This window comes from Ovis canadensis, chromosome 5 (genome assembly GCF_042477335.2).
Source record: "Ovis canadensis isolate MfBH-ARS-UI-01 breed Bighorn chromosome 5, ARS-UI_OviCan_v2, whole genome shotgun sequence".
NCBI classification, from domain to species: domain Eukaryota; kingdom Metazoa; phylum Chordata; class Mammalia; order Artiodactyla; family Bovidae; genus Ovis; species Ovis canadensis.
Window position 1 is genome coordinate 85568979 of NC_091249.1, and position 12885 is coordinate 85581863.

Below are 12885 nucleotides of genomic sequence, written 5' to 3' on the forward strand. Positions count from 1 at the left end.
CAATTGCAGAGATGATTTATGGTATGCTATCCTTGGAGTTAAATTGAAGTTAGAAATATTAAAATGTCAATTAAATAATTATTGGATGGTTAACAATTCCAGATGGCTTAAGAGTATTACCATTTTCTTAGTTCCATCACTATGAGCTATTTATCAAATCCACATTACATACTACTTTATAAACACTATTTATGGGATATATTAAAATAAGACCTTGTTTTTCTCATATAGTTTGAAAGGTCTAAATTTGGACTCAGGGAAAGCATGTGCATAAATATTCTGCTCAGTGCAGAAAGTCACATAACAGGAAGCCAGGTGAAGTAGTTTTGAAGTACAGACAGGTAGATCTATTGGAACTGCTATCAATAGGCTCAAAATGGAAATTCTAAATCTTGAATGCAAATTAGAATATTAGGAGAATTTTAAAAATTATGATGCTTAGGCATACCCCAGGACAACCAAATCAGAATTTCCAGGGAAGAAACCTAAGCTTCAGTAATTTTTAATACTTTCCTTGTCATTTGATTGGGCACCCAAGATTGAGAACCATTGCTTTAAAGAATAGATTGGATTTAAAACTGTGTGGAAATTATTTTTTGACTATGCCTGACTTAAGCAACATAGACTCAAATGCTTCAAGGATTTTAGGTGGTAATATGAAAGGAATTAACTAATTATCTATCACTTAGAAAGTGATTCTTTTTTTCCCTTTCACTTCTCTTTCTATCCATCTGATGACTTCACAAACAAAGTGTCAGTTTGTTGCTGGTGAGTCTTTAACACAAGTCTGTACTTGCTTATTTCTCTTTTAAATCAAAGAGAATGCAGAGCTCAGGCCCATAGCCTCTATGTAATATAACCTAGAATTAATAGTGTAGTTTCATTTAAGATAATCTTCCAGCAAGTAATACTGATATAACTGATATGAAATTTCCTTTATAAATACATTTAGATGAGTTAATTTACATAAACATAAAGTAAATAATAGTACACATTCTACTCATAAATGGAAAAAGTCACAAAAGTGGTCTCAGATGAGCACAGTTTGGGCCACCCTAGTGTTAAGGTAAAGGGCATCTAAATGTGTCATAAATTTGGGCCCTAATTATGTCTCCATCACAAATGATGTCTTCCCTGGGCTTTTGTTTTCTCATTTGTTAACAAGACCATGAACCTATATGGCAGGCATTCTTCTATGACTTTAAGAAACAAGGAGGGCTCGCCCTTTGAACCTACCTTGTTGACATCCAGGCGCATCTTCTCATTGTTGGCACTGGCAGCCTTTTCAGCTGCTTTCTTTTGGCGTTGAGGTCCTCTCCCAAAAAAGATGTAGTTGACCAAAGCATATTCCAGAAGGGCCATGAAAACAAAGACAAAGCACCCCATCAGGTACATGTCAATGGCCTTCACGTAAGGGATCTTAGGGAGAGTCTCCCGGAGGTGGGTATTGATGGTGGTCATTGTTAGCACAGTTGTAATTCCTGCAAAAATGAGACAGAGTAATAATGTTTGTATTTGCTTGCTGATTTCATCATAGCTGGAAAGGTTAACTACACTCTTTTATTTTTTCATATATCCCACACAATATATGAGTGAGGGGGTGAAAGTTGCTCAGTTGCGTCTGACTCTTTGTGACCCCCATGGACTATACAGTCCATGGAATTCTCCAGGCCAGAACACCGGAGTGGGTGGCCTTTCTCTTCTCCAGGGGATCTTCCCAACCCAGGGATCAAATCCGGGTCTCCCACCATTGCAGGTGGATTCTTTACCAGCTGAACCACAAGGGAAGCCCAAGAATACTGAAGTGGGTAGCCTATCCCTTCTCCAGCAGATCTTCCTGACCCAGGAATCGAACCGGTGTCTCCTGCATTGCAGGCAGATTCTTTACCAGCTGAGCTATGAGGGAAGCACACAATATATACTGGGCAATTATATATCAGCCCTGTGATAGGCCTGGGAAATACGCATAAATCATTAATTTATAATAAACATTAATCACTGGGGACATTCCCTTTAGTCAGCTTTATGGTTATAGTTATATATCTAGTGAGGGACTTGGAGATGTGAATTAAATGCTATGACAGGCATGTGTGTAAGATGAGAGTTGAGAAAACAGAGTTGATCCTAATTTAGCCCATGATGTGGCAGGGGAATGAACAGGAAATCTCCCACCTTTGGAGCTGAGTCCTGGAGAATGAGTGGGAGTTACCCAGGCCACCAAAACCTGGAGATCAAAAGTGATAGTAGAGCTAAGGGCATTGGTAGCGGAAAGTTTTTTTAGGGAGGTGCTTTGTGGGGATGAAAGTACACAGCCCTTCAAAAGAATCTCAAGAAATTCATTGTGGGTACATTAAAGGATATGATGGGAAGAAGGATGAGAAAAGCGAAGATTAAGTAAGGCCCGCATAATGGAAAGCCATATACAGAGAGCTTAATGCAGAGCTGGAACTTAAAATTGAAGGCAACATGGAGCCACTGACCAGCTTCAACCAGACAGATATTGGAGACAAACTGTGTTTAGAACAATCGCTCTGGCGTCAGAGTGGAGCACAGATGGGAAGCATACAAGACAGGAAATAGAATACCAGCTTAGAGTCTTTCAGAATAAGAAAGTAATGAAGGGGAAATAAAATAATTGTGTGTGTGTGTGTGCTTAGTTGCTCAATCATGACCAGCTCTCTGCAGTCCCATGGACTCTAGCCCACCAGGCTCCTCTGGCCATGGAATTTTCCAGGCAAGAACACTGGAGTGGGTTGCCAGTTCCTACTCCAGTGGATCTTCTTGACCTAGGGATCAAACCTGCATCTCTTTCATCTCCTGCATTGGGAGGTGGATTCTTTACCACTAGAGCCATCTGGGAAGCCCCCAGATATTAGTAATAGTACTGGAATGAATGAATGTATAACAAATTATGGCAAAAATATGGAAACTAGAGGTGGAAAGTAACAGGAAGCAGGTATCTAGCCTTTGTGTTCTGGAGTTGGGAATGTAGGCACATAATGCACAGATTAATAATACAGAAGTATCACATGATTCTTTATGGGAAACGCTACACTAGCTCAGGTTATAATTTTTTGCCCAGCTGAGGGAGCATCGTCAACAGTGGGGAGTAGTTTCCCTCAAAGCTATAAATGGAGGGACAGAGAAATGCTGGATAAAAGCACTGGGAGTTCAAAGTCCTGAGGTTTGATAAGGTCCAGCTTTGTAGCAAAAGAGTCAAGTGAAAATAGGAGTCAGAAGTCAAGGTCACACAGATGTGAAGTTGTAGAGTCAACACCTGAACTGGGATCTAATTCCAAAGTCTGTGTCCTTAAAACACTACCCAATGACACAGCACAATGTTAATTTTCAATTCTATTATTTTTTTAGGAACATATGTTTTCTGATTTAATTTTGTCTAATAAGATCAATCATACTTTTTGTCTTGTTTGTCTACATGTTCATGAAACAGACACAGATAAAATAAATTTGAGCATCTGATTCTGAGCATGGCCAGAAAAACCATGGTTATACTTTAGATCTAGGTGTTCTATAGTTCTCATATCTTTTCTGTATTAGTCATTTTGATACATTTTCCAATTTCACTTTTCATTATTTCATCTAGAGCTTATCTTGTATGACATGACTATTACATGTATATTATAAAACTGACAGTACTGATTTCACTACTTATCTAAATCTTATGTTAAGGTGTTTCTGACCTAGTAATAAACTGCTCACGTAAAAGACATTTTAAACATTTCTTTAAAAAGTAAAAAACTTACTTATTATTCCTGTAATAGGCATAAAATTGAAAAGAGACTTTTATTTTGGAATAACAGGATATTTACAAGTTCCATTCATTACTGTGTTCAGCAAATATTTACTGAACACCATTCACTGTGTGAGACACTACAGATATAATTGGAGCAGAATTAGGTATGGGCCTTCCCCCAAGGTACCTTCAATATTATGAGGAAAAAGGATATCACAAACCAAATAAATATAAATTATAACTGTCATTCATTTCCAAGGGTGTTCTACAGTATTTTAGGAGACTATATCATAGGGGACTTGATTCAGTCTAAGAGGTCATCAATTCTCCCTCCATCCTAGAACCACCAGAATCTAATCTCAATCCAGCAACCAAAGTTATTCCTTTATGTGTGAAATCATGTCACTTTGTTCAGTGACTAATTTCACTCAGAATAAGAGTAAAGACGTTACGATGGCTCCTGGACCACTTCAACGTCTTTTAGTTCCCTCTGCCTGACATCTGTACGCTGAAATTCAATCTGCACCCACCTACTGGTCACCTTGCTCCCCTCTTTGGCATGTTTCTACCTGGGGGCCTTTTCATCTCGCCAAAATAGACTCATTTAGACATTTATGTGACTCGATCTTCTTCAAGTCTTTGCCCATTGGCAATCACTGAATGAAGTCTACCCTGATGATGCTAAACTGTACCCCAGTATGCCCTCCCCTTCTTTTGCTTACTTCCTGTTTACTATATTATGTAATTTGCATGTTATATGCAAAATAAATTTACTTTTTGCCTTTTTTTCTTAGAACATAATTTCCAGAAGGGCACTGGTTTTATCTCCAGTGCCTCGTATGTATGACATGTAGCAGGTATACAAAAAATGTTGTTGAATAAATAAATACATTACTTTGCTAAGGACATACTGATTTAATTGAGATTTACTAGTGGAGCAGTTAACAACTTTATATTTTATAAGGATTAAGTCAGGACTTAAAATAATAAAGATCATGTAAAAAGTGATAATTTACATATCTTGAGTTAGCAACATAAAAGTGTTCATAAATGGTAATTTATTATCTTCCTCTGATATTATAATGGAAAAACATCAAAGTATAAGATAAATGATGCCATGGATGATTTCCCAATGTTCTTATACTTCGTTTTCTCCTGTCCCCTGTCATGCTATACCAAAACCTTAATCAACCTTTAGAATTCTTTCAGCTCACTGATTTGTTACACATTGCATTTCTTTGTTTCTTACTCAGAAAAAAAAAGATGGAAGATAGATAGTTCTTTCCAGGTAAGAAAACACAGATAAAAACTGAACAATTATCAAGCAGGATTACATGAACTATGCTTCAATAAAAATATCAAGCTGATGCGACTAATTTCATTACTGACAGTTATATAGTTAACTAATTTTGACATGAAAGAGTTTTAATTAGTGTTCAATTGATTTAAACGCTGAATCAGATCATCCAGTGTCTCACATCCAAATTCTTGTAATGTGCTCAGTCAGGTCTCGTCACGCATCACAAACTCGAGGGCAAGGGAAAAGTACACCAGCGCATGAACACACACAGGCGCACGCTGCACGCAGTCGGACCCATGCCTACCTAATGCCACTCTTGCTGCTGAAGCATCGTAATTAATCCAGAAGGAGACCCAGGAGAGGATAGTGATCAAGATAGACGGCATATATGTCTGCAGGATAAAGTAACCAATGTTTCTCTTAAGCTTAAAGCTGAGGGATAACCTGGGATAGGAACCTAGAAAGACAATTTTAAAACATCATCATTATCAGTCAGGATCTATAGGATACTTTCCTTTAAAGACCCATAACCAGTTTATATATCTTCCCTAAATTCAATTTTAGCTTCTGGTGAAGGGCACTTCCTTATACAAAAGTAGTTGAGAAAACAGGGCTTTTTATTAGCAAGGCTTACTCAGTGTTGACTATATCCCACACTGACCAGTAATTAAAAGAATTCCAGCTCTTCCCTGCTCAGCCTCCTGCACTGAATCAAAGGTTCTCATTCTCTACAACTGTAATGATAAGACACTGAGACAGTCCCTTTGTTCCCCTTTTAATTGTTTCTCAGCAAGTCTATCCCGTACATTTTTATACATAAGAATAAGGATGCACACTCTGACTGTAGGGTAAGACATCTCTTCAACAAGCCCCTGGATGCATTTTAAGGTGAGGATCAGTGGCAAGGCTTCAGTTGGTACAGCAACTCCCTGAAGTTTTGTGACATTTTCATGTGCATGCAGTATTTTTTCTCATTTCATTGCTTCCATCAAAGTTAAAAAGGGATTCCTGACCCACCAAATTGTGGATGGAGAGTCATTTTTCCTGAGGAATATTTGTGGGAGATATAACTAAAGGATCAGATACTTGAAACTGGGTCCTTTGATGGTGGGAATCTAGGGAATTATATTTGAAACAAGATATGCAACAGAACATGGTCTTAAAACATAAAAGAGTCACACTGATAAACAGGGTGTGTGCATGTAGGGCAGGGGAGAATATTCTTACTAATTGAAAGAAAGCCTTGCCTAGCCCTCATGGGCTGAAGCAAGTATGTTAATATTAAAGTAAAAATATTTTAAGTAGAAACTCATTTCAATAGTGTCTCAGGGGTTCAGAGGACCTCAAATCGAGGAAAAGTTTCTGTTGTTCTCTTTGCAAAGCTGGAGGCTATTTTGTATTCTTGGTTGAAGTAGTTTTCAGGGACAGGAAGTGCCTGAGTCCTTAGCAGAAAGACAGTTCAAGATCTACAGTTACAGTATTCACTATTTCTGTGCCTGAGGAATTCATTTCAGTAAGAAAAATAAAAGAGGCATATTCCTGGGGGCTTATTAATTTTCTTTTAATGAGTATGGAGAAAATTATTACATTCCAAGGCTTTGGGGTTAAAAACCTGTGCTGATTAAAACAAGCCTGACCTCAGTTCTGGAAGAGTAAGATGGTAAAGGCATTGAGACAATCTAAACATCTGGAAAATCTTTGAGCTTCGAACGGTAGGTAAGGCTACATAAGGAAAGTCCTGCCCTCTGAGAAAAATGTGAAATCCTCCTATCCTATTGTCTTTGGAGAACTTCACTGTGGCCAGACTTGGGCAAAATGTGACTTGGCTGTCCTCAGTGTGTTTCAAAGAATTATAATCAGTTCTGTGAGATGCATTATGCCGAGGGGACAGCTCTGACCCAGGTTGTTTCTGGGTCATTTCTCTCTCCATATGCCATCTGTAACACTTATTTCCTCCTCTAGTATATGAGACACATTCGCTTTGCTGTGGGTACCTTCTTGAAAATAACTGGATGGGTTCCAAATGGGCTTGTTGGGGAACTGAGCATTTTCACAGACCTAAGTCTTCTAGAGTCCCCATTCTTTCCTGGGACCCAACCCTGATATAAATGAACTCTTCTGGCAAAATATGATAAAGCCCCTTTTCTCTTAACCATTTCCCCTGATACAAACCTGTGGAAAAAACAACCTTCTTGGTGATCAGTTTGTAATCTACAATAGAGAATTGTGGAAGCTCAATCTTGGTTACTCCTGTCACTGCGTTATCATCCCCACGCCAGTAAAACTCAATGTCATCGGTTGTATATCCATCTGTAAAAGAAAACACATATACAGAGACACAGAAGACACACAAAATAGGGGGAAAAAAAACTGTTTAGAAGATGAACTATGTAAAGGATTATACTACAGCTGAAGGTTATTATGTGTTAGGTATCATAACAAGCACTTTTAAGTATATTTCCACCTTTAATCCTCACAATAATCCCACTGTGGAAGAATAATTAGGCCCACATTACAGAAATAGGCTTATAGAAATTAAGAGCTTGTATTAATTCTTGTAACTAGGAAGTGGTATCATTGGGACTTGAACCTAGGTTTATCTGATTACGAATCTCATTCTCTCAAACATTATCACGTTATCACTTAGCCTTGGTACTCTGAGAAGAAAAGAAGAGAAAAATCATTTTTCAGTACAGTATTGAATACTACTGAACCTCTCCTGCCGGTACAAAATACTTGGATTTCAAGTCGGAAAAGAAGTGATTATGAAGAAGTGAGCCATTAACTTTTTTAATATTCACAGATGTGATCTCTAAATTTGACTGTGTAGCATATCTAAATTCCAAAGAACTCCCTAAAAATTTAAATCAACATTAATTCCAGGAGTTTTAAGAGCATAAGTACAAATGAATAGTGTACATTATTGCAAAGGCACAGCACATTTAAGGGGCTTGGTTCCATTCATCCAACAATTACTTATTGGACACTTACTATCGCTGTATAATAAAAACATTTTATGTATAAAATAATAAAAGGATAATGATCCTTTCAATTCATGGGACAGAATGAGGCAAACACATTTACTAATTAGTGAAAGTGAAAGTCTCTCAGTTGTGTCTGACTCTGTGACACCATGGACTATACAGTTTGGCCTCCTGATGCGAAGAATTGACTCATTGGAAAAGACCCTGATGCTGGGCAAGACTGAAGGTAGGAAGAGAAGGGGACGACAGAGGATAAGATGGTTGGATGGCATCACTGACTCGATGGACAGGAGTTTGAGCAAGCTCTGGGAGTTGGTGATGGACAGAGAAGCCTGGCATGCTGCCGTCCATGGGGTCCCTAAGAATCGGACACGACTAAGTGACTGAATTGAACGGAACTGAAGTTACCTAACCTCTCTTGATCCTCAATTTTCTCATATGAAAATTGAGATAATAATAGTAATATCTATGTCACAGAGTTGTTAAGCAGGAACGATAAACTATTCCTAGTAAAACACTTTAGCAAAGTACATGGTAGATAGTGCTCAAAAATTTAAGTAATATTTTCTTTTTAAATAAGAATTATTCAAAATAAAAGAAAATGTGTATTTAGTTACATTCCACTTTGCTATTTCATAAAAACATATAAGCATTTTCACAGTGAGAAAACTTAGCTGTTCAGTGACATTTACAGGACTATCCAAAGTGATAGTCAAAACATTTGAAGGTTATTTTGATGTCTAAGATTATGGAATCTGACACAATGGAGCAGTATATTGTATATACTCCTTGGCTACTGCTGACTTAAAAACCCAACCTTCTTGCCTTCATTTTGGGTTAACCAAGTATAGAATGCTGCAAATGGAAAGCAAATCTAAACTCCTGCATCACTGATTTTTGTAGATGAAAGAGCAACAATCCATAACAGTGCCAGGGTGGTCAAGTTCAAAAGCCAGCTCAGTATACTGTGTAGATTAGCTGAAAGCAGACCTCATTTTTTTCCTTTCTTTCAATTTTCTCTGAAGGAATATTTAGCAGTCTCTCAGTGTGATTAAAAAATACAAGAAAACATATGCAAATACATAAGACCTGACTTTACAGCTTTCATAATGAGTAAAAAATAGATATCTTTTAAAAGATATCAGAAGGAAGAGATGCACTGATGCTCTTCATTAGTGTCTTGCAAATTATATTCATCTTTTATATTTTATTCATGGGGTTCTTGAAACTGAGCGATTAAATTGAATTGTTATCATTAAAACATAACCCACATCAATTCAGATGGCCTATGGATAAACCAAAATACAAATTTATTGAAATTTATCTAGGGGGAGTTAAAACTGCACGAAATGTTACTAAACCCTGATCAGGAAGGACAAATATGTTCATTTGTAGATCTATGTAGACGTGAATGATAGATACTGGTAAATGTATGTACTAACTAAATGAGATCTAAGGAGGAAAATATACCATTTTAAAAACATTTATGAAATAGCCAAACAGATTCTCACAACTCTTACATATCTAACTACGTAACATGGCACTTAAATAAGCTTTTTCCTCATTTTAGTTATAGTTTACATATTTATTTTGTTATCTACTAAGGAAATATTACATTTTATAAGGATATTAATATGCCAAAAATACGAACCTGTACCAAGATATTAAACAGTGGAGGCTGATGAGACCATTTAGAAGAATTAACTGAATTATCAATGGTGCCATTTTTTTCCTAGTGGAAAATTAAAGCGATTTATTATTCTCCTGACACTTACTTTAACTTTGCCAATTGGACTGTTAAATGTTCTCAGGTAGTTATCTATATTCTGTCTCCGTTGATTCAACACAGCAACAGCTGACCTTTAAACAACATGGTTTGAACTGAATAGGTCCATTAGTAAATGGATTTTTTTTTTTTCAACAGAAAATACTACAGTACTACATGATCCATGGTTGGCTGAATCCATGGATGTGGAACTGAGGATGCAGAACTGCGGATATGGAGAGCTGACTATAAATTAGAAGGGGATTTTCAACTGTGTTGATGGGTGGGCCCCTAACATCTGTGTTGTTCAAGGGTCAACTGTACTACCATTTAGAATGAGAACAAGAATGCAAACATTCTTTTCGTGACTAACTCAGTGACCATGATTAGAAGTCTATCAGTCCATAATCAGAACGGACTCTCCTCCATGCAGAGGCCTGCACATAAGTGCAAAGGTGCAACTGAGTACAGTCAATTAAAGTTACAGGGATCTTTCAAGAGGGAGAGAGAGAGAGAAACTCACTTGTCAGCCAGAGCTCTTTAAACTCAGCAGTGAAAGTGTTCCCAAGACACTCTGAATGATTGCTCTGACTCCTTAATTGCACCTTATTCTTCACTCTGCTCTTTAAGATGGACTGCCAGACACAAATGTTCTGCTGCCAAATTGTTTCTAGACCTCAAGCAGCCTCAAATAATTGGCCTAGGATGGGTCAAACTTGATTACCTAGTGGCACCTTAGTGAGGACATCACCGAGTCATGACCCAGAATTTGTCCCACATCAGAGGTAACTGAGTTTTTTGTTATTATCATTTTCAAATTCAAATCATATGATGTAAGAGAATAGGAAATCAATCATAATCAAGCAAAATGTCAGATATTGTACTTTAAAGATAATTTCTTTATTGGATTACAATGCAAAACTCAGCATTTACTATCTCTGTATGGAGCAGGGTGAACTGCTAGGTCTTTCTGCCAGTTTAGCTCCATGAAGTGTTTCTTAAGCTTCCCTGTGATTGGAAAGTTAAAGCAATTAAAATAATATTTCAGACATGAAAAGCAATTGAAAATAATAATAGGCAAAAACAGCCACAACAATCATAACAGTAGCTGTGGTTTACAAAGCCTTCTGTGTCAGACGCTGCATTAAACTCTTTAAAACGGTTCTGTCTTGAGAGGAGAACTTGACTGGGTTATGGTTACTAGGATTCCTCTCCATCACCCAACCCTGATTTTTCCATATGCATGAGCCCTAAATCCTAAAGCAATACAGAAAAGAGAACTTTTAGCTAAAATAAAAAAATAATAAGCTGGTGCTTCTCAAATTTAGTATGCACAGAAGTCACTTGGGAATCTTGCTAAAATGCAAACACTGACTAAGTAGGTAGAGCCTGAGATTCTGTAGTTCTAACAAATCCTAGGTAGAAATGATGCTGTTTGTTCATGGACCATCCTTTGGATAGCAACTAAGTAGGGGTTTTTATCGAGAAAAATTCATTTACTTTGCCATGGGAGTCAGGAAAGGCATGTCTGGTATCTATCCTGACCCAGAGAAGAACAAAGTTTCTTCTGCATTAAGTTTTTATAAGCTCCAAAATTAAAGTATCTTCTCCCAGTTCTTCCTCTCTTATACGGGACAAGAGGTGATATTTCTGATGCCACCACTATTCAAGGTCTGGTTTTCTTTAATAATCTATGACCTATGCTCACCAATAATGCAATAATAGAAGAGAAAGGAAGATGGGGCTACATCTAAAGGCTTTCTGCAAATTTGTATTCATTGAAGTTTTATTTGAATATTTAATGCTATTCTACTCTTGCATTAGATCTTTGCATCTTTTATTTATATTCCTCAATGGACTAGTCAACAACCTTTTAGGTGTTACCCCTTCCTCTAATCTACACTGAACATGCTGCTATTATTCCTTTGTTTACAAAGAAGTTGATGATGCTTCTTCTATGCCTTAAAAAGCAAATTTAAAAAATATGGAGAATTTCTTGATGGCCTTCCTAGCAGGTTCAGAATTAAATGCAAATTCTTAGTCAGGCATTCAAAACTGTTTATTGTAGCCTCATTTGTTATATTTCTACCTCTTTTAAAGCCGGTCTTCTGCCCATGGTCATTAGTAACACTTTGACCGCCTAGCCTTGGTTCAAATTATGAAGTTACTTGCAATAGCTTTATCTTTCACATCACATTTCTGCATACTTTCAGGGCCCATTTCAACTTCCACCTTTCTCAAGACACAATCTCATCTTCCTTCAGTGGGGATTCTTTTATTTTTTTCCCCTGAGGTGTTCCACGGCACTGTGCTAGAATCCTCATTCATATTCTTCATCACCAGTTTTGCAATAGAGGATCTGTGGATGTGTCGGTCTTAGTAGACTAACCTGGAGGCTGAAGAACCATGTCTGATAATATCTCTCTAGCACTTCTCCTCCTTAATACATATTTCACTAAGGGTGGCCTGTGTACAAAAATTCTGAATCAAACTGATGACATGCAACGTGGCTTCCCAGGTGGTGCTAGTGGTAAACAATCCGCTTGCCAATGCAGGAGATGTAAGAGACACAGGTTCCATCCCCGGATCAGGAAGATCACCTGGAGAAGGAAATGGCAACCCACTCCAGTATTCTTGCCAAGAGAATCCCATGGACAGAGGAGCCTGGTGGGCTACAGTCCTTGGGATCACAAAGAGTCAGACACAACCGAAGTGACTTAGCACACACACACATGCTATCCATTAGCTGTGGCCCACCAGATCCCTGCTCCCTTTGAGAGAGTAGTGATGAACGATGCCATTTACTTAACTGCAAGATGAAAGAACTGCAAACCTGCATACTATTTATGTTTTGGGACTTATTACTCCCATGTACCAGCCTCAAAATCATTAAAAAAGGTAGTGTTCCTGGTTGTTGTTCAATCACTTAGCGGTGTCTGATTCTTTGTGACTTCATGGTTTGCAGCACGTCAGGCCTCCCTGTCCTTCACCATCTCCCTGAGCTTGCTCAAAGTCATGTCCATTGAGTCGGTGATGCCATCCAAGCATCTCATCCTCTGTTGTCCCCTTGTGCCTTCAATCT

The 12885-nt window shown here is 37.8% G+C and overlaps 1 protein-coding gene across 2 annotated transcripts in view; it reads right to left on the minus strand.

Moving 5' to 3' along the window:
- Window positions 1-12885, minus strand: part of GABRB2 (gamma-aminobutyric acid type A receptor subunit beta2) — a 309981-nt gene that overhangs the window by 43915 nt on the left and 253181 nt on the right. For both annotated transcript variants that reach the window (XM_069592543.1, XM_069592542.1), the window contains exons 7-9: window positions 7227-7364; window positions 5359-5511; window positions 1237-1481 (exon numbers count right to left, since the gene is read on the minus strand). In XM_069592543.1, the coding sequence (XP_069448644.1) occupies window positions 1237-1481; window positions 5359-5511; window positions 7227-7364 (536 nt within the window). The remainder of the gene's footprint in view (window positions 1-1236; window positions 1482-5358; window positions 5512-7226; window positions 7365-12885) is intronic.